Consider the following 23,109-nt stretch of genomic DNA (forward strand, 5'->3'; position numbering starts at 1 on the left):
TTTTTACCAACCGTAATATAACCTCAATTTTTTCTTATTGATCTTTTGCATTTGCGGAAGTAAACATACCGATTTTTATAACTTTTCCTGGGTGAAAATGGTAGTTTTTACTTGTAATCACTGTGGAGAGACCCTTCACAAACCAAAGGTCGAGAAACATTATCAGTTTCAATGTAGAAACTACAAATCCGTCACATGTGTGGATTGTTTTAAGGATTTTAAGTATGTTTATATTTTATATTGATAAAATACATTTACAAAGGGCACACATAATATAGTTTTGATCTTTCATTTTTGCCTACTAATAATTTTTTTTACAGAAATGAAGAATATGTAGTGCACACAAAATGCATAACAGAGGACGAGAGATATGCAGCTAAAGGCACATATAAAAATGGAATAGTGAAGAAAGGTGAAGTGAAACAGGAGAGTTGGTTGGAAATGATAAAGTCTATCTGTGAAACTGAAACAAACCTCAAACCATCGTGCAGAAAACTCCTGGAGACTATATCTGAGTATTCTAATGTACCAAGGAAAAAGCAGAAGTTTCTGGTATGTATAAAATAAATTTTTGTTAAGAAACATCATATGTTGATCTGTATTTAGAAATCCTTTTACCTTGTAATAATTCTCTTGTCCTTAGTGTAAATAATCTCTATGTATTTTTTTTTCATTGTACTATTAAATTTTTTATTGATTTAATTGCAAGCTCCATGTCCATAATACATTATGTGGGCCTCGGTAGAATTTTTTTTTGTTATGCACACATAACGTTAGAATTTAAAATGTTAAATTTACTTTAATTTTTAGTTTTGATCAACAAAAAAATCTTACTTAATCACATTGTATAAATCTGCCAAAAGATCATCCAATTTAAGTAGATCTGGACTTTTATATTTTGTACTGTCCTAAGCTAAACGAACGTATATTATTAATGAGTTATAGTAAGGAAATTGATTTTGTCACTCATAAACTATTGAGAAGATTATCATTCATCATTTATCTATTGCAAACACTACCAATATTGTTTCCTTCCAGGAAATGAGAATAATCTGTTTTATGGTGTTCAACTTAAATATAAAAATACTCAGTTATAAAAAGATACCTAGCATGTTAGAAAAGTCCCAAACCCCCTTAATATCTTGTAAATGAACCCTTTTATCAAAAAGTGTCTTAAATAAAGAAAAAATATGTCTTTCAGATCTACATTATGAAAATAACTTTGCATATGAAGGAGGCATAACAATAGTAGAGACTAAAGGTTTTTTTAATGCAATGCAATATTTTTTTATGCAGTATGTTATTTTGTGTTTTAATATAACTTCATGTAACATATGTAATACCTTACTCTATATTTATACTATTATTCTTATATAACACCATCTTAAAGATAGGATAGTTTAAAAAAGTACTTATAGTGCCCCACCTCATTTTGGAGTTCATGTAAGAATATTCTTAGATAAGACTTTTCCAATCATTAGACTGCCAAAAGAAGTGAAAATGAATGGCCAGCAAGAAGCCTTGATTTTACATCCCTAGACTACTTTCTCTGGAGGCATTTAAAAAGTAAAATTCATGAGACAAAGCCAAAAAATATGAATGTATTACAAGACAGAATTAGAGTAAAATTCAAATGCCTTTTACTACAATTTGGCACATTTTCAAACCATTCAAGTAGGCCATTTTCAATATCTAATTAAATCAGTTTAAACATCTTTTTTTGTACCATTTCTTTTTTTATGAGTAATTATTTGCATGTTTTCTTAATAATACATTTTACATAATAATTTTTTAAACCATTGTATCTTTTATTTATTTACGGGTGTCCCCATTCTAACAAAATTACAAAATAAATTATATCCTAACCCTAAATGCATATAATTATTCTGCCATCAACAAATATATTAATAAGATATATAATGAACTTAATCTATTAAATATCCAAATTTTCTATAAATCAACAATACAAGGTGCCTCCGATTAAGTCGGCACTATTGGTATCTTTGTTAATATTTAAGATACAGGGTCGGTTAAATTAGCAAACAAGTAGGATTTTTTCTGTTGATTAAAATGGTGAAAACAGAAAAAAAATTGAACATCGCGTTTTCGAGAAAATGTGAAAAATGTACTTTTGTTAAATGGAATCCCCTGTATGTTTTTACATAAATCAAAAGATAATAATTTACTTAATAAAAAAGTTTATTTACACTAATAGCCTAAACCTAAAAATAACAAAGTTATAGCGATATTAATAATTTTGTCAAATTTAGGCAAGTTGGCCTTGAACTTTTTGAGAGCAAAACAAATAAATCATTGTTTGAATAATAAAATGACAGTAGCCATAGAGATTTTATTAAATAAAGAAATACTGACAGTTACATGTTAGCAATGTTTGTGATTTTTGTAAAATCTAAATTAGTAAAATGCCTTTTACGCATATTGAAAAATGTGATATGTTAGAATGTTACCTTGTATGTCAAAAAAATAGTGACAAAAAATAGAGCGCTAGAAGAGTACCGCCAAAGATTCCAGACTTGTAACTTGCCAAACCGTAGATACTTTTTAATTCTCTACAGAAAATTTAGAAGAAACGAAAACGTGTTTAAAAGAACTAGAAGAAGGAACCAATTTATAGTAAGCGAAGATGTTGAAATTTCTATTTTGGCATATTTTGAAGCTCATATGGAAAACTCAACTAGAGATTTAGCAAGAGCTTACGGTGTGAGCTTAGTAACAATTTGTCAGGTCTTAAAGAAACACAAATTTGTGCCATATAAGTATCAACCAATACAAACATTGTTGCCTGGCGATAACGAAAGAAGACTTGCTTTTTACAACTGATTATGTAATGCATATGAAGCTAATGATAATATTTTAAATCATATAATTTGGAGCGAGGAAGCTAATTTTTCAAACAAAGGTATGTTTAACCGAAAAAATGTACACTATTGGTCCCAAGAAAATCTTTTCCTTACTGATCCCAGAAATCCTCAAAATCAATTTAGTATAAACGTTTGGTGCGGCTCAATAGGAAGCCAAGTAATAGGACCTGTGTTTCGTGATGGCACTTTGACTGAAAGGAGATATGTTGATCTCATATTATCTGGAGCGTTGGAAGAATATTTGGATAATGTTAACTTGGAGAGACGGCAACAAATCTATTTTCAACAGGATGGAGCACCTCCCCATCAACTAAATGATGTAAGAATATTACTTAATAGACTGTTTGACGATAAATGGATTGCGACACGTGGCCCGATTCGTTGGCCACCTAGGTCACCAGACCTAACCCCTCTAGATTTTTATTTTTTGGGTTACATAAAAAATGAAGTGTCTAAAAAAAATACAGAACCATTGATGAACTTCAAATACATATTAGGCAAATAATTGGATCAATAGATAGAAGATCAATCTTAAAAGCTACAAGACGTCTGCTTAAGTGTGCTCAGAAATGTATTGAACAAGATGGCGATGTTTTTGCTCATTTATTGTAAATTAGTAGTTTTACTTGATGTTATTTATTTCAAAGCCAACTTGCCTAAATTTGACAAAATTATTAATATCGCTATAACTTTGTTATTTTTAGGTTTAGGCTATTAGTGTAAATAAATTTTTTTATTAAGAAAATTATTATCTTCTTACATCTGATTTATGTAAAAATATACAAGGGATTCCATTTAACAAAAGTACATTTTTCACATTTTCTCGAAAACGCGATGTTCAATTTTTTTTCTGTTTTCACCATTTTAATCAACAGAAAAAATCCTACTAGTTTGCTAATTTAACCGACCCTGTATCTTAAATATTAACAAAGATACCAATAGTGCCGACTTAATCGGAGGCACTCTGTATATCTATCTAAAGGTAATATTAATATGCCAGATATACAGCCCAAGATATACAAATAAGATCAAACTTCCAGAAAAATATAAGCACAAACTAACCTTGCCCAAAAAAAAAATGAATTCAACAATATATAGTTTTTCCCAGTTGAGTAAAAAAAAATATATATAAAGCAACTAAAAACATACCATTAAAATAATCAAAATAAGAAAAGTAAAAGCAATCAAATTTATTTGATACTTAACACATAGTACTCAACGAGTAAACTCACTCAGGCACCTTTTAAGTTTTGAAGGCTTTAAATCCACTCAAGTCAAAAGCCTGATTAAATCTATTTCCCCACATGTGGAGTCGATTAATTGGAGAAAATTTATCATAGTTTGTATGGTGACATTCAACCAGAAAAAGGGACGTCTCTCTAAGGACTCTGGTATTGCACCTAAAGTTTATCCGCAATAACAATTCAGGGCAATCAATAGCAATATTAATCAACTTGTGAAGAAATATCATATCACACCTAGTTCAATAGTCCTTAAGAGAAGTCATATTTAGCCTTGACTTAAGTTCCAATAAAGACTCATCTCATACATTTAATCTCCAGGCGCAAGTCCTGAGAAATTTATTTTGGACCTTATCAAGACTGTAAATATGGTTAGCATTATAAGGGGACCAGACTGTGGAAGAATAAGACATGACACTATGAATAAGTGTAAGATATAAAACTCTGAAGGCAGCTACTGAAAAGTCTTGAGTATTTCTAGTTATAAAACCAAGAGTACAAAGGGCTTTACTAGACAAACTATCTATATGGGAAAATGAAATATCTGTATGAAAGTCAGGGAACTGTCAAACAACACCCCCAAATCTTTAATTAGCGATACTCTTGAAAGTATATTACCATTTATGTGGGACAACTTTTCTAGATTTAGTAAAAGAAATGATAAAACACTTATCCTTATTAAGATGTAAGCCATTAGAGACAGACCAATTATATAGAGAATCTATGAGCAATGAGTGGATGACTGTGGCCTTTGAGAAATCAGTATAGATGGAGTCGACCTGATGACCCTTCTCGAAAGCCCTGACAATGAAGTCATGATATAATACAAAGTTTGTAGAAGTTTTACCTGCCTAAACCCATGTTGCTCGTTGATCAAGAGACCTCTACAATGCCAAGTAAGATATTTGTTAAGATAAGCTCAAAAAGCTTAGGGATAGCAGATAACATAACAATGGGCCTGTAATTTTTTATATCATCCATGTCACCATTTTTGAATACAGGAGTTATAAAGCTGTCACGCCATTTCTCAAAAGGAAAAGTTTGTAATTTTAAAGACAAATTAAATAATGTACACAGAGGTCTAGACAAACTATAAACACATCTTTTTAGGAAATAGGTACGAACATTATCAGGACCATAACTCAGTTTGTCCTTAAGACCAAATATAGATTCAAAAACCTCAGACAGGGTGAACTGGATAAAAGGCATGTCGACAGAATTTGCTACTGGAAAATTAAAGTTAGTGAGATCAACCTCATCAGAGCAGTGGCGAAGCGTACGAGTAGACAAGGTAGACACTGTCTACCCAAAAAATTATCCAGTTATTTGTCATTAATTTATTACGTAATTATTTCATGTAATTGTTGAATTACAATTTAAAAAAAATTAACACATAGCGTAGTCGCTCCTTACTATTATTATATAGTATCTAAACGGCTATAATATCTATCTATCTATAATATCTAAGGCGCGCCCCGCCTGACGCACCAATTAAAATAGAAATGCAGGGCTGACACCCAATTATTGTATACGAGCCCCAGAAAGACACATTGATATTTGTCTTCCGAAATTTAGAGCAATTAATCGAACCATATACGCATCAAGCAGGTGGCAGAGGTCCGGCCGCATCAGCATTCAGCCTATTACGTATGCAAAATTTACTCGCGGAAAAGACATTCGAGCTTTTGTCTATCGAAGTCGACCAGCTATTTTATTATGCTGTTGAGGGTTATTGTTTATGGACACGTTTGATCTGGTCGGCCGCAATATATACCTACATCTTAGGTTTTTTTAGTGGTTATTTATGAACGACTGTTCGATATTGGCAATTGTATTTTAGTTGTGTTTTTATTTGTCTTTAATTAATTTTAAAATAATGGATATTATGGATTTATAAGTTATACTTACAAAAAAACACATACCTATGTTGTGTTTTTTTGTAAGTAGTATTTATTTTTATTTATCTATCTTTTTATGCTAGTAGTAATTATTTTTTTTCTTTTTTATATCAATACATAATTTTTCTCTTTGAGTTAATATTTCATGCGCTTTCATTCTCTATTTTATTAAAATGAATAATATTGAATACACATTTTTTTCTAATTAACGATTTTTATTGTTTGTCTACCCGAAAAAAAAGTTCACGCTTCGCCATCAGAGTGATAAACACTAGAAAAATAGGTAGAAAATAAGTTTGCAATATCCTCCCCCGAATCTGCTGAAATATCTTTTAAATGCATAGGATTTGGGATACCATAACTTTTATAAAGGGAGTTAATATGATTCCAAAATTGTGTGGTGTCAGATTGAATTGACTCATTTAAGGTAGCAATGTAAGATCTATAGCATTGCTCAGTATGAACTTTACATTGAGTATGTAGGTTAGGATATAATCTTTAGCTAAGTTAGTACCTACTTTTGAATTTAGCATGAGCAGTATTTTTTGATGAAATAAGATTCCTTAATTCTGGGAAAAACCAAGGAGGAAACCTGAAAGGTTTATATATTTTTTGGGGTACATAGAGTGAGATTGCATATAAAACTACTTCATAAAAGTTATTCACTGAATTATCGATGTCTGAATCATCAAAAATTCTAATCCAGTCCACTAAAGAAAAATAATCATTCAAACTTCAAAACAACAAAATCAGCATTCTTAAAATCAAAATAAGTTGTACTATAATCCAACCTTTTAATCCTATCACTAACCCAAATATCACAAAAGTGGTGAAAGTTGTTTGGAAGAATTGGAATTTCATGTAACATTGATTCCATGTTAGCAGGAGCACCTAAGTTCTGTTGAGATGTCTGCTGTCTTTTTAATGTTTCCACTTCATCCTTTACGGATTTAATCTGCTCCTCCAGTTGAATAAATTTGTTTGTCAGCAGAGGAATTTTTTGAAGGAGAGCACACAAGCATCACAAAAGAACAGAATAATGCGTTTCTGCGCAACTATGGCTCTCTGCTCACTTGCAGAAAGACCGGAACATTTTTCTTCCAAATGAAAAAATACACGGCAGCTATCACATCTAGGGGCTTTTTCTATGTGATCGTCATTCATTGGCTTTAAACACTTGTTGCAGGGCTTCATTATTCACAATATAACCTTACAAACTTTACTTAGAAAAACTCCAATAAAAACAAAATACTTGTGTAAAATCAATATGCTACACACACAGTAATGACTTAGCTCTTTAACTTTAAGCAAAATAAGTTTTAGTTTTTGCTATAATATTAAAAAAAACTCAAAATTAAATCAGAGCAGAAATAAACATATGTGTACAATTTGAGGTTAGGGTAAGTAAAATGTTTTAAAGTTAGGTATAGCATATGTTAAAATGTTGGGTAGAATAAGCCTGTGCCTAAAAAAATATACAATTTCATTTAAAATTTTTTGTAATTTTGGTCTCTGATGCCTCCTGTATATCCAAAGTTATGTTCCTAATGTAGATCTAAAAAAGATCTATAATTTTTATTTGGGACCTTTTTTGATAAAAGGACGCGTTCACGAACTATTAAGGAGGCCCGGGACTTTTTTAACACGCGGTATAGTTGGCACATTATAGATGATATACACCAGATTTTTAAAGTAAATCCTAAAAAGTATCCTTTTTAAAGTTATCCTAGTTAGGCATCTTTTATGGACTGGTCAAACCATAATTTCTTGTTTGCTGAAAACATTTCCATTGTTTACCAACGACGCAAAGGTAGAAAGTTTTATCTCCTCAAGAAGTTCGGACTTGCTAAGGACAAGAAAATTTCTATTCAAAATTATTTTTATTTTTAATAATCTCACTTAGTCTCCCATCTTCTGTCTCTTACATTTACACACCAAGTAACATATTGAGTGTATATGTTACGGGTAAAGTTAGAATAACGGTTGAACTTAGGTTTACCCGGATAAACTGCACAATACCCACAAAACATGGGTAAAGTCCAAAATATTGATAAAATTGTACACGTTTCGGGCTTTACCCGAGTAAACCGCGTTCTATCCGCCTTGGCGTGGTTAATGTTAAAAAATAACGCCATAAATATTTGGAGAAATTTATTTAATTAAAAAAACAGATTTTACAAATCAAAGGTTACACTAAAACTGTATCCTAACAAAGTAAAAGATAATCTTAGAACATTGAAAGGCTAGAAGTAGCATGCCGTGTAACTATGGGCAGGTTTGTTTGCTTGCAACATCTCTGATGCAATGATGCCAAATGCTTATAGAGAAATGGCAAAAATCACTTTATAATAGCATAAAAATTTTCAGTTGTTTCCGAAGGCACAAAACAATACTACTGCTCCCCTTTAATAAAATATTAAGCATTTTTAAAAAATAAATTTATTAAGCTATCGAATATATTGAAGTCAATATACGTTAAATAAATGAAAATAAAGTACGAAGAAACGAGGAAAACGGTAATGGCATCGCAACGCCGCTCGATCGCATTGTTGATGTCACCGATACAAGCACTCTTTACCAGTGACGTCGTCAACAAATATTTAACTGATAAATTTTTATTAATTATTAAAGAGTTTGACTATAAGTAATATTACCATTTATGAGCTATTTATGTGTTTTTTTTTAACGGACTTCATTAGAGGAAGATCCTAATAAAAGGCAGCATTTTTGTCAAAGCATTTTTATGGAAATTAAATATTTTATTAATATAATATTATAGATTTCTTAATAAATCATGTTTTAAGACACAAATTTTTAACATTTTGCAAAATTTTATTGTTATTGTTATATTGGACAAAACTCAGTTTTACATCACTTACTTATATCACATAATATATACTTCTATGGTGCTGACTTTTTCAAAGGGACAGTATTGCTTCAGTGGAAAAAGTTAAAACTACAAGGATGTTCAAATTGTGAAGGAGTTGCAGGTTTTTTGTAGGTTATAAGATTTTTATTATGAGTATTTAGCCTGTATAATGGTTTTGAGACATTTAATAGTGACCTATATAATACCTAATACCAATTATTATATCATATTAATTTATACTAAAAAACAAAGCTTACCTAAGAATAAAGACTGTGTACAATAGATTAGATAGTTTATTAGTAGTAATATACAAACAAGTACTTTTACAAGTCAAATAAAATATGTAGTATGTTGGGCTTTTTCGAAAATCATGTTATTATTTCTTAAGTATTTTAATAATGACTTGAGATGTAATTCAATTTCTTTGGCGCAAATTTGTTAGTTGCAATCTTCGAATTTTAATTTTCTTTATTTTTTTTTCTATAATTTGGTGACAAGTGATTTAGCTTTTAAAACGGTGGAATCATCAGTGCTTAGGTCCTCAGGATATCATTTTGATTTTACCCTAGAATAATATACATAAAAATATAGTATTACCAAAATTAAAAAAATGTATTATGATAATCCAATTGTTTAATAAAATGTATGTTATTATAAAGAATCTTTGTAATATCATACATTTAATTAATATTAAATATTTTAATATTAAACAAATATAACACAATAAAATACTATATCACTTTTAAATAAGATATATAGAATAGGATAATACATGGCAAAAAACTAGTAGTCTATTTTGAGTGTATTTTTACCTTTTCCTTGGCAGAGTCAGGGAATGTGTACCAGTTAAACAAAAACGGCTTGGATTGGAAATAGTAATTGTTGACCTAGACCACACGATTACTGTAGAACTATTAATCTCAGATGCAGTTATTGTTGATGATGAATGATCAGATCTGTAATTATACAAAATTTGGTGTATCAAAAATATTAATCTATTTTAATTAGCCATACTTATCTATATTAGCTTCACTGTTTGTACTATATACCATTTTGGAAGCTAAAGAAGTTTTTGCACTCTTCAGGAAAGCTGCCCCTGCAGCTTTGAAGGATAAATCACTTGGTAAATTAAGTGAATTATTCGCTGCTGTGTTTTTAACCAGTGCATCAGAAATCCTAGTAAAAAAATAGTTTTACACACTTACCTAATTTAATTAGTATTATTTATAAATAAAGCTTATATGAGTAACACTAATCCTTTTTGTGATGATTTTTTTATACTAGAAAAATATATTTAAAAAAAATTATCTTTGAGGTAGAGCTGATTTGTTTTATAGTCTGGCTACTGATAATATTATCTTCCTTATATAAGAAATCACTTCTAAGGATGTTATCTGAACAAACAAATATGTTCTGTTTAATTGTGTTGATTTCCATTAATGAAATCCATTATTCCCTTTGGGCATATATTAGGCAGTCTATAATAAGTATTTGATATTTAATCAAAAAGCAAAAAAAATTACAGTAATGAATTAATATGTGGTGCCAATTACTATATATATTATTGTAAGTTGCAATATGGTGAAACAAAAAAAATTATCGACCAAATTTTAGGGAAAGACAAAATTAACTTTATACATAGATATCAATATCTAAATAAATTTCAAAATTCTTTAAAGGCAATAAAAAATTAGTAATTTCATCTATCTACCTAATGTATATATTAAAAAAAACATAACTATACATAGATAGGTACATGGGTATTAGGTATGCCTTCTTTCTGCCAAAACAACAAAAAAAAACATAAAATCCTGTAATAAATCAGGGACAAAATTCTAGTTTTATATTTTTTTATAGCCTATTGATAGATGAATATGTTCAAAAAAATATTTAGATTTAAAAATATGAATATTTTGGTATTTTACGCACACTTTCACATTTAAGTTTTTATTAGGTTTATATCTATAAGATCCCCTATTCTACGTTTATGATGATGGTTACCCCATGGCACAGCATAAAGAAACCAGCAGTCGCACTTCAATAAAAATACATTGGCTTGAATAAGCGAGTTCGGTGCATGTGTACTAACGCAGGCGAGGCATTTTTGCTTGTAGTAGGGATGCCGCTGACACTCGCTACGGTCCACGCGGCTTTTGCCTTGGCTAGAGCCGGACTTAAACATTTTTTTAGATGTTATTATCTTGTAAAATAAAAATACCTACATAGTACAATATTGATTTTTTAATATAAATAAAGTTCATACATTAACAAAATATTTAAACAAAAATAAACATCGGATTTCTACATCTAACAACGACGATATAGAAGAATACGTGCAGGAAGTTAATTAGGTATGAACCCATAACTTTAAGAGACCATTCTTTGAGTAATTTTAAAACAAAAGGTTCATATAAACATATGTCCAGAAATTCTTCGTTCTCAATATACAGGGTGTTAAAATTTAACAACAACTAAAATATATGCCACTGACTTTTGTGCAATTTTTATTATGTTCTGTGGATTATACAAATAAAACTTTTCTGTCTCTTAAATTTTTTTCGTATCTTGCTTAGTTAATAATAAATTCCAAATGAAACTTTTCCCCAAATTCCTTGTGTGATCCAGGGATATGCAATTAAGTGGACTTTTTTTCTCGAAAAATAAGCGAGATACGAAAAAGTTGTATTTGTATTTGAGTAAATCAAATAAGATATTAAAAATGGCACAAAATTCAGGTGCCCCAATTTTTTTGCCACAAATATTTCTTCAGGTCCCGTACGAGATTACACTGAACCTAATAAATTTAATCATGTTAGGGGTAAATTAGCCTGTTAAATAATTTATGGTACATACTTAATTAACACCATGTATAGTAACGCTTTTAGATTAACATCTGACTACATAGTAGTTTAAGGATAACTAATTATACAAATAAAGTAATATTTCAAAACAAATAGAAACTCTTAGGCCAATAAATAAAGACAAATAGTTGGCAAAAATTCAAAACAATTCTAACATCTGCGAATTTTTGTTATATTATTAAGTACCAACTAAAGTAAAAGTATACAATTTTGCAACTCTTTTAAATATGGCAATACTGTTAAAATGGCAGAAATATAAATAATGTCCTTAAAAATCCAAAAAAAAAAAATATAACATTGCTGCAACTTTAACTGATGCTTAATTATGTTATTTAAGCCATACAGCCAAATTTGCAGCTATTAAAAACTTTGGCAAAGTCAATTATTTTGCTTCATTAATAATTTTTGACATACCCCTCTTTTAATACAAAAGTTTTTATAAAAAACGCTACGCTTTGTAAAAACGCTATCAAAATAGTCACTAAGTACGGCGCTGAACTAGGCGATACACCTATGAACACAGTTCGATAAACAGTGAGCTCGGCATCCGGAGAACATGGCTGCGGCATGGCTAAGGATGCTATTAGTTCGCTTACATTTTCGAGCGGAGTGAGACTGCTGGTTTCTTTATGCTGTGCCCATGGTGTGATGTTATGAAAGTATCGGTACTTACTTGTGAAAAGATCGGCTTGAATCACCTTTTTATCATGATGCGGCACAAACGACACAAGTTTTTCCCATCCTAGCAATTTAAAAAAACACTAAAAGGTGGCCTTTTTCCTTTTGAAACCGAAAATTAAAGAAAATACACGAATCCCGAAAATAAGCAAAAAGCCGTTTGACAGATGACACTACGCGTATGACTCAGGCGCTTAAGCTCCGGTGTTGTCGCTTCAAATTTTTTAGAAGCAGTTTTAGGGATAAGAATGTTAATAATTTTATTTTTTTTTTGCTTAAGGATATTATATTTATTCTTAAAATAGGTTAATTGTAGTATTTATACTTTTTAGTTTAAATTTTCCTATAAAATACAACACAAATAAATTAAATTAACGTTACAATGGTTGTTAAAATATAGCTAAAAATTTCCTCCGTTGGAAATTTGCGTCGACTTGACAACAGAGAATCGGCAAATATGTTTGTAAACAAAACACCCCTCTTGCCCCTGTGCACATGTTGGACTCAAACAAAGTTGTTGTTTACTAATTCTAGCCTTTCAATGTTCTAAGAAGATAATATAATCTATTTGTTTAAACAAGACAAGCTGCTGTGACATTTCGAGTTACAAAGATTTCCAATAGCTTTACATTTACATTTATTGGTCATGCATTTAGTTTTACAGTTGCATCGTTTATAACCTTGACCTCCTAAAAGTGACTGTTCGTTTGCAAGTTGTCTTAAATTTTTCTTTTCTGGTGATACACTTTCCATCGGAATAAGCTTCTCACTGCACACAGAAAATTGGTTCCTGGAAAACATTTCTTCGATAGTTCCTCTCTTGTTCGCTAGCTTATACAAATCGTCGTCAGTTTTCTCGATAACTGTCATGAGAATGTTTCTAAAATCACCCCTTCCTCGATCAACGTCTGGAATTTTTACTCTCACTGTATCTCCAACAGAACATGGGGGAAACTTTGAATTAGATAAAGCTTTAATCTTCTTTGCTTGATTTTCTAAATTTCTTTTTGCGTCTAGTCTGTTTGACTGTATATTCCTTTGGTACAAGCAAAGTTCACACCTTATATTCCCTGATGTATTTAAATTGTCACACTCTACACACTTGCTCTGATTTTCTGAAGTTTCTGTATTACTAGCGTTTTCTCGATAATTATTGTTGCCATTTTCCCTATTGCCACCTTCAGTAATATCTTCTTGCAAATTGTCTAGTTCTGGGTCACTATCCATAGACTGGTTTATATTTATTTCTTGTTGAGGCTGTTCACCTAAACCAAATTCCCTTACCACTTTAACGAGCTCTTCTTCGGTTCGTAGATTTTCAATAGCTTCTTTTGGAAAAGCTGATGTGGATAGGCCGACTTTAATATCATGCCCAAACATGGCGGCAAAAGGAGCTTGTTTTATCCCATCATGGTATGCCCTATTTTTCATTAACTGAACAAATCTTAGACCTTCTGACCATCGCGTGCAGTTTTCATCGTCCATCCACGTCATAAGCATGTTCTGTATATCTTGATTTGCTTGTTCCACGCTGCCTTGTGACTGACTGTGACGTGGTTTCCCATGGACTATTTTAAGGCCACTCCACTTCGTAAATAACTCTTCAATGACATGGTTGGCGAACTCCCGGCCGTTGTCCGATTGTAGTATAGATGGGGCCCCGAAAATACAAAATATGTCTACTTCCTCAGCCCTTTTCGACGTTAATGGACGTATTTGAACAAACTTAGTTAAGTGGTCCTGATACACCATAATAAATTTGTATTCTCTATCCGGATGGGATTGGATGTCAATTAGATCCACTTGACAACGGCTGTTCATCTCCGAAAAAACCATTGGCTTAACCACAAGTCCTTTTTTGGCAGATTTCAGTTTCTTTTGGCACCCTTCACACAAGCGCAGATATAACTTAATAACATCATGAGTTATATTCTTGTACTTTTTTTTACATTCGCTTTCCATACGGTGCTTACCGCCATGTCCTATAGCTAAATGTGCATCATGCAAAATGTCAAACATTTCGTCGTTTGTAACGTAATATTTAATGCTAATGCTCACCTGACGATACACGAGCAATAAGCTTTTCAACGCCTCTAACAGAACATATGTCAAACCTCTTTAACCGCCGATATTGTAGCGTAGTCTTAGTTTTAGAGTTTTTTGCCAACTTGACTGATTCTAACATTTCTTGGTATTGTTCATTATTAAAATAAAAACTATTTGCACTTTTCGTAGACACCAACTCGTTAAAAACTTCATAAAAACGCTGTGCTAAACGCGCACGTCCACTCTCTTCGGTTGCCATTTTAGAACTGAACTGAACATGGTGAAAGATGATGCAATAATAATTCCTACATCCAACTTTACCCACGCAAGCGGATAGAACGCGGTTTACCCGGGTAAAATCCGAAATATGTGTAATTTCAATATTATTTCGGACTTTACCCACATTTTCTGGGTATTGTGCAGTTTATCTGGGTAAACCTAAGTTTAACCGTTATTTAACTACCCGTAACATATACATTATATTTTTTAGTCATTGGTCATACAGTTTTTAGACAAGACGATTTTGTACATATTATATCTAAGTATTCTTTTTTGAAGATTTTTATTAAGAATATTATTATAACATTAATATTCTTATTGTAATAATTTTATTTCAGAATTTTATTAGGAGTTCTTCTGGGAATAGAGCAGTAATGAAAGATGTAGAAGAAGTTTGGGACATAATTGAGAAGTATAAAACAAGCAACAGCCAAAATAATATGAAAACCGGAGGAAAAGGGAATGATAAAGTTGAACTGAAAACAGAAAACTCTGAAAAAAGACCACTTGAAGAATCAGAATGTCTAAGTGTTAAGAAAAAAAAGCAGAAAACGTCAGAGACTGTTGCACCTGAAGCAACGGATATAAAAGAAGATGAAAATGCAGCACAGACTGTGAAATTTGATTTTAAGGCTAATATTTTGCAAATTTTATCAGAAAAGGACACTATATCTCTGAAAAAATTGCAAAAGAAGGTTTTAAAAGCTTATATAAGTACGATAGGACAGTACGATAGTGAGGATAAAATTTTGAAAAAATTTAATAAAAAGCTGAAGAAGATTCCTAGTATTAATATCACAGAGAATAGGGTATCATTAGAAAGTTAAATAAAAATAAAACGATTATTGAATAATCATGTGTTTTTATTTAATATTTTCTTTAGGATTATTAAGCTTAAAGCATAACACAATCTTCACAGTGAGTCATGTTTAACATATCAAAATTAAGACATTGACTCAAATTTAAATAAGTATAAATAGCAACCAAAGTGTCCCCTTTGCGTGTATCATCAGGATAAGCTAAAGCAATTAAAAAAAAAGTAAATGCCTTAACTAGGAATTTTGGTTCAAATATCAGTTTATCAGCCTAATCATTTTTCACTAAGGCCATTATGGTGAAGTTTACGTCATCTGCATCTCTCTCCATGAAAGCTTTACAAACTTTAGCCGCATCCTAGTGTATAAATGAACTTAAGCATTAAAAAAATATGTCAAAAATACTAAGACTTACTTCCAAAAATGAGTCTTCACTTGAAGCCCCATGATTAATTGGAAAATCTTTTCTTCCATCTAACTCATAAAGCCAACCACCTTTTTGGACAAAAGCCACAAAATGATGGTTTACTTTCTCCTCTGGATTGGCCTACAAGAAACCAGATTAATATCACAAATACAATATAAGATAAATTAAATAAACCTCTGTCTGTCCTTCTTTGGCAAGTTCTTGATGTGCTGCAATTAGTTTATAGGCATCAGAATCCTCATTTACTTTAGACAGTAATTCTCCCCTTTCTTCTGGGGTCATATCTTTACAGTCTTTCAGGATTTTTTTAAAAACACCATCTTTTAATTCTATCCTATAATGAAGATTTTGTAATTTAGGAGAATAAATCAAAATGTAATATTCGCAAATAAGAAAAGGCAAAATCTGGGCAACTTTAGTCTCTGTTAAGAATAATTTTGGCTTTTGGTTAAATTAATCTCATATACATTACAGTCATTACACCAATCATAACTTTTTAGTTTATGACAATAAAGCGATATTTGAATTTATTATAACTTTTCTATTAAACTTGGTAATTATTCATAGACCTGTATTTTTTTCAGCAAAAACTGTTGTTAGTACATCATACTTGTATATTATGGTTTGTTAGTGTCAAACTTTGTCACGGTGATATAAAAACCCTCTTGTGTTTTATTTTATATTTTATTTTATATTTAATTATTCATAGACCTGTATTTTTTTCAGCAAAAACTGTTGTTAGTACATCATACTTGTATATTATGGTTTGTTAGTGTCAAATTTTGTCACGGTGATATAAAAACCCTCTTGTGTCTATTTTCTATTGACATCTGGATAAAATATTTAAGTGTGCCAGGGAAGAAAATGACGATAGGTACGAAGTGGGGGATTCCTTGTGTAAAAGTTGCAAAAATGAGGTCAAAGATGTGTTAATTAATAATTATCTGTTATAAAAAGTGTTTGAAAATTGTAATTTTGTTGATAGTATTGGTAAAGGTACAGAGTTTCTCAAAAACAAAGTTTTATTAAATAGAGCACCCTGTATATGTTTTAATGCATAAATTTTTTTTAAATTAATTCTAGATAAAAAAATGTATGATACACTATATGTCAAATATTGATGGTTTCTTACCAATACTGTCTTATCTTAACTTTTAATAAACAATTTTGTGAAGGAATTTGCCTATACCGGGTGACACAGGAAAAGGGGAACACTTAATAACTTTTTTTACTTTTCAAGGTAAAGAAATGAAATTTGGTATATCAATAGAATAGTTATAAAAGCTTTTGACATCCTTTTTTGACTTTTCTGTTATTTTTCGTTATGGGATCTTTGTTCTCAGAATATTATTCTTTATCACTATACGTAATAATAAACCAATTGTCTCATTTAAAAATAAGAAAATTAGTGTCATTTCCAGTTAAACAGGAAGTAATGAAAAACAACTGAATATGTCAAAAGATGGTCTTTTAACAATTCCATGAATATACCAAATTTCACTTGTTTATCTTGAAAAGTAAAATAGTTACTAAGTGTTCTCTTTTTCCTGTGCCACCCAGTAGTTGCAAACATAAAACTATAAAGAAACTGAAATGAGTAGATTTTAAATAATAAGTTTGTTATATTTTGTATTACATATAAAGAAATGATTAATATATTGACTTCAGCCTATAGTAGCATTTAAGTCAACTAATAGTTTGATTCACTTGATAGAATAGAAAAAACGTACTTATCTGTATTGTTTGCTACAGCATGTATCAAAGCCATACTACCACATGCATTAGACACATATTGTTTCATGTAAAAAATATCATCAACCAGAACTTGGCCTTTTTCTTTAATTTTTTCAGCCTCTTCTTTGGCATACTCCAAAAACTAAAAGAAGTTTTTTGTTAGTATTGGGACCATGATTTTGTGAAGCAAAAAACCTTGTAACATTTAACACCTCACATATTTTACAAAAAAATATGTTGGAAAATATTGAGAAATTAGTTCCCACTGTATGTTGCAATTTTGGAAAGTGACTTGAACGCATTTTTGGTGGATCAACATTACTTTTAAAAAATACATACAGATTACTATATATTTTTGTAAGTGATTTTATTTTACAACATTCAGTAGATTCTTAGATTCATATTAATGAAAAATTAATTTGCTCTTTTTATTTTAACTAAACTACAGGTAAAAAAATCAGACTCGTTTTGCATAGTTCTTTTTGTATATATATACTACAAGTATATCATAAATTAAATGATTAATTTAAAGCATATAAACAATAATATGAAATATAACAAATTTAAAAAATATTTGAAATGACAACTTATTCAGCCTGCCTTTTATAAATATTACCTTAATATTTATAAATTTAATATTGTATAAATAGACCTTTTATGGAAGGATATTGTCCTGAAACTGAGAGATCACAAAGGAAAGATCTCAATGAATAGTTGATATTATTGTAAGTAGCTAATTACATATACAGGGTGTCTCACGACGAATAGACGCGATCGATATCTCGGAAACTAATTTTTCAAAAATTTTAAAAACTAGGCAACATGGCACAATTGATGAGGGCTACACAACTAAAATATTTTGACAGTTGTGACGTTTCCGGTTATACCGGAAGTAGGTGTCAACTTCGTTATTTTAAATGGAACACCCTGTATATTTTTACATTTTTGGTTTTTACGTAAAATTCTAAGTATATTTTGTGTATAATGTCCTATACCTAAGTGTAACCGTTTTTGACATATTTTAAATTTCATGTGAAAATCGATGTTTATAAGCCCTAACATAATTACCGATTACTCCCTTTTAGTAGCCTTTATTTATTGGTTAGTTTTGGTTTTATTTTAGAGGAAGGACCACTTTAAAAGACCATTTTAATATTTGGCTAAAAAAAAGATACAGGGGGGTCAAAAACTAGCATTAAAAATTAAAATGAAAAAATCATTAAAAGTCAATTTTTTTAAATGGAAACCCCCTATTTTTATAATTTTTTCATAAAGATAATTAAAAATAAGGTTAACTTTGTATAAGGTTATCTAGTCCAAAAATTGATAGTTTCCGAAATATTGGCAGTTTAAATTTGGCCTAATTTTAAAAACCGTATAGTAACACGGCTCAAGGATTGTTGATTAGTTGGGCATGACGGTTGTCATAGTAACCGCTAGAAGCGGCAGTAAGACAATGGATTATATGCATTAAATTTATAAGTTACTTAAGTTTTTACGCTATTTAAGTTTTCTTCGTAAAAGTGTAATTTAATTAAAAAGTGTACATTTCTGTTATAATCCATTATCTTACTGCCGCTTCTAGCGGTTACTGTGACAGCCGTCATGCCCAACTAATCAACAATCCTTGAGCCGTGTTACTATACGGTTTTTAATAGGTTAATAAGGTTATCTAGTCCAAAAATTGATAGTTTCCGAAATATTGGCAGTTTAAATTTGGCCTAATATTAAAAACCGTATAGTAACACGGCTCAAGGATTGTTGATTAGTTGGGCATGACGGTTGTCATAGTAACCGCTAGAAGCGGCAGTAAGACAATGGATTATATGCATTAAATTTATAAGTTACTTAAGTTTTTACGCTATTTAAGTTTTCTTCGTAAAAGTGTAATTTAATTAAAAAGTGTACATTTCTGTTATAATCCATTATCTTACTGCCGCTTCTAGCGGTTACTATGACAGCCGTCATGCCCAACTAATCAACAATCCTTGAGCCGTGTTACTATACGGTTTTTAATATTAGGCCAAATTTAAACTGCCAATATTTCGGAAACTATCAATTTTTGGACTAAATAACCTTATACAAAGTTAACCTTATTTTTAATTATCTTTATGAAAAAATTATAAAAATAGGGGGTTTCCATTAAAAAAAATTGACTTTTAATGATTTTTTCATTTTAATTTTTAATGCTAGTTTTTGACCCCCCTGTATCTTTTTTTTAGCCAAATATTAAAATAGTCTTTTAAAGTGGTCCTTCCTCTAAAATAAAACCAAAACTAACCAATAAATAAAGGCTACTAAAAGGGAGTAATCGGTAATTATGTTAGGGCTTATAAACATAGTTTTTCACATGAAATGTAAAATATGTCAAAAACGGTTACACTTAGGTATAGGACATTATACACAAAATATACTTAGAATTTCACGTAAAAACCAAAAATGTAAAAATATACAGGGTGTTCCATTTAAAATAACGAAGTTGATACCTACTTCCGGTATAACCGGAAACGTCACAACTGTCAAAATATTTTAGTTGTGTAGCCCCCATCGACTGTGCCATGTTGCCAAGTTTTCAAAATTTTTGAAAAATTAGTTTCCGAGATATCGATCGCGTCTATTCGTCGTGAGACACCCTGTATATGGGCATTTGTGTGGATTTGTAAATCTGACAGGTGACAATGCCCAAGACAGTTTTCTTTTTTGGAATTAAACTATTTTTTCATTTAACTAAGTATTGTTTTGTAACAACTTAAAGTCTCTTATTTTTCTCATTGGTTCTTAGCAAATCACTTGTCCCTAGATTCTGAAAAATAAAAAAGATGCTTTTTTCTTTAAGAGTTCAAAATTATAGTGAAAGTATTGATATGGATCTTACAATCTACAGAGCCTGTATAAAACATAATAAGCAAGTATTTAGCACTGGTAAAAATGTTCACAATTATCCCACAAGGCACAGGGATCTGGTAGTTGCTTACTGCAGACTGGGAAAGTGTCAAACTAGAGCAGAATTTTTAATAAGATATGTTTGATAAGATTGTACAAGAGAATTAGTTAAAAGTTATATAAAAATAATTAAAAGAAATAATAAAAAGTTAAATATATGCTTGTAACCAATATTTGATACTTTAAAAAACAATATTTTTGGTTAGGTTATAGTAACTAACAGATAGCTTCTATATCCTGTGTTGCCCAGATGCTAACTTATGATTTTCAATTAAAATATTTTTATATGATTCCTAATGTTTTATGAACATTTATAATGTAGAATATAAGTGGTGGTCCAGATCATAAGAAATTTAAACCACATATTCTATGTCAAAAGTAATCCCTAGCTTATAAGCTGAATTTCATAGAAACATTTCAAGCAGTGCAAAAGTTAAAAATAAAAATGTTTTTTTCATATAATTTCAACACCCTGTATCTCAGAGAGGAAGCATTTCTTAATATATGTGATATTTTGTCATAAAATAATTTATAATCTCAATTATTTTGGTTGCTTATCAGAGACTGTGCTTGAATAAACCATGTGAATAGAGGTGGCAACATAGTGGTAATAGGTAAAAAGCAAAAGTCTTGAAACATGTCAAAAACACATTATATCTGGTGCCAATTCCCTATATTAATATTCAATTTCATGTTTGAAAGTTTCTTCCAGTAACTGGTTTTTTTACCTTTTGTGGGTTTCTAATATTTTATAAAGTTGTCAGTATTTTCTACATTATAAAGGTTGTGTAGTGTTAAAAAACTAAGTATTTTATTAATATTACTCAATAGTATTATGTGTGGACTGAGCACTATTTTCTAGGTTCCAACAAATTTTAAGATTAAAATGGTAGGCTGTTAAATGTCAGAATAGCATGAAACAAATTTGTACCTTATCACTATACGGAAATAGCAAAATTAGCGCAATAGCAGGGCGAGGAACCCAAGCTAGGGCATCACTATCTATTCCATAAACATCTACTATGGTCCACTGTTCAGGAACTCCCAGTAAGTGCATAAACTGTGTTGTAAAAAACAAATCAATAAAAAAATTATCTTGATCATTAAGAACAATGAGTTAAGCAAAAAATTAAACTATGGGTTGTTTATATGTGAATCATTTTTATTGACAGGGTTTTTTTTGTATTATCAGGACTGTGTGCAGGGACTTACCTTGTTCATAACCTAGAAAATAAAAGTAGGGTAATTAATTTTAGTTTTTATTGTCAAGCGAGATTTACTTACATCCGGGTTGGATTCTAAAGGTAGCAAGGCCATTTTTTTTTTAATTCTTGAAGAAAGGAGAAACTAAAATTTTTTGTATTTTTTTTTTGACCGGCTAGCTGTCGCCTCTGGTTTGTTACTTTTTAAATGTCAAAGTCACGAAATAAGTCAATCTTGACAGGCTGACGTCTTGGCATCCATGTTGGGGTCATCCCAGATGTATAAGTTGATAAGATTGCCTCACGCTAGAGCTTTAGACTATGAGCAAGTCGTCGTGTGGCGCCGCCACTAACCGAACAGTAAACCAACTCCTGTGTCGAACCATGTGTTATTGTTATAATCGTATAGGAGCGCCTGAAAAAAGTTGTTGTTGTTGTTCTGTTCACTTGATGGCGCTGCTGCGAGGCAATTGCCAGCACGATTTGGAGATTCGGGAAAACCGTCGGGTATGTATCCTGTTTCCCGAATCGACTTTTTCACTATATTAAATTATCAATCACAATCGAAACTTTTCAATGCACGATGTCGCCTCCCCCATGATGCATCCGGCCTGGTTACCGGCGTGAATAGGATCCGTTACCACCGGCAAGGGGTTGGGGGGTTGGGAAGGGTCTGGGAAAGGGATTTAAAGGATAGGAAGGACGAACAACCACGTGTTGATGGCATGAAGGATAAGGCGGAAGTGGGATAGAAACTTTCACAAAGATTAATTCTGAAATGCACGTTGTACTAACGGCAAGGGGTAGGAAAGGGTCATGGAAAGGAATTCGTAGGATGGGAAAGGACAAGAACAACGACGTCTTGACTAGGTGAAGGATGACGCGGAAATGAAGTTAGTAAACAAACAATTTATCAGTGAAACAAATTAATAGGTGCTAAAGTCGAAATTATACCCATTTGTAGTTACGTCATCCAGGTGAGAAAAAAAGTATGGCGTAGATATTTTTGCCAATCAATATTAGGTTAGAAACTTTACCATCGCCTTCAGAAATTAATAGTCTGCTATGTATTTTTATATGTTCAGAAATTAACAAATGATTTATTTTAGCAGCATATTATTATATTTTTATATTCGTGTATATACTTTCATTCCTAAAGAATTTTAAAAAATCTTGTAGTATTTATTGTATTATTAACAAACTTAACAACTTGTTGTGTTGTTGTACAACGTTG

The 23,109-nt window shown here is 30.9% G+C and overlaps 2 protein-coding genes and 1 long non-coding RNA gene across 3 annotated transcripts; 1 reads left to right on the forward strand and 2 right to left on the reverse strand.

The window, feature by feature from the left end:
* The first annotated feature begins 9 nt into the window (after positions 1 to 9).
* Positions 10 to 15,607, forward strand: LOC126738881 (uncharacterized protein C16C10.8). Its single transcript, XM_050444357.1, has 3 exons — positions 10 to 222; positions 321 to 552; positions 15,093 to 15,607. The coding sequence occupies exons 1-3, from the start codon at positions 98 to 100 to the stop codon at positions 15,579 to 15,581; spliced, it is 846 nt and encodes a 281-aa protein (XP_050300314.1). The 5' UTR covers positions 10 to 97; the 3' UTR covers positions 15,582 to 15,607.
* LOC126738899 (uncharacterized) lies at positions 9,249 to 12,571 on the reverse strand. Its single transcript, XR_007661473.1, has 3 exons — positions 12,425 to 12,571; positions 9,703 to 10,066; positions 9,249 to 9,455 (listed from the first exon to the last, which is right to left on the reverse strand). It is a non-coding gene; the product is annotated as an uncharacterized LOC126738899 (long non-coding RNA).
* On the reverse strand, positions 15,597 to 21,768 carry LOC126738891 (ubiquitin carboxyl-terminal hydrolase). The gene is made up of 5 exons (XM_050444369.1): positions 21,605 to 21,768; positions 17,727 to 17,872; positions 16,171 to 16,330; positions 15,985 to 16,116; positions 15,597 to 15,927 (listed from the first exon to the last, which is right to left on the reverse strand). Exons 1-5 carry the CDS (start codon positions 21,728 to 21,730, stop codon positions 15,841 to 15,843), a joined length of 651 nt encoding a protein of 216 aa, XP_050300326.1. The 5' UTR covers positions 21,731 to 21,768; the 3' UTR covers positions 15,597 to 15,840.
* Positions 21,769 to 23,109: the final 1,341 nt, after the last annotated feature.

Source organism: Anthonomus grandis, chromosome 1, assembly GCF_022605725.1.
Source record: "Anthonomus grandis grandis chromosome 1, icAntGran1.3, whole genome shotgun sequence".
In the NCBI taxonomy this organism is placed as follows: domain Eukaryota; kingdom Metazoa; phylum Arthropoda; class Insecta; order Coleoptera; family Curculionidae; genus Anthonomus; species Anthonomus grandis.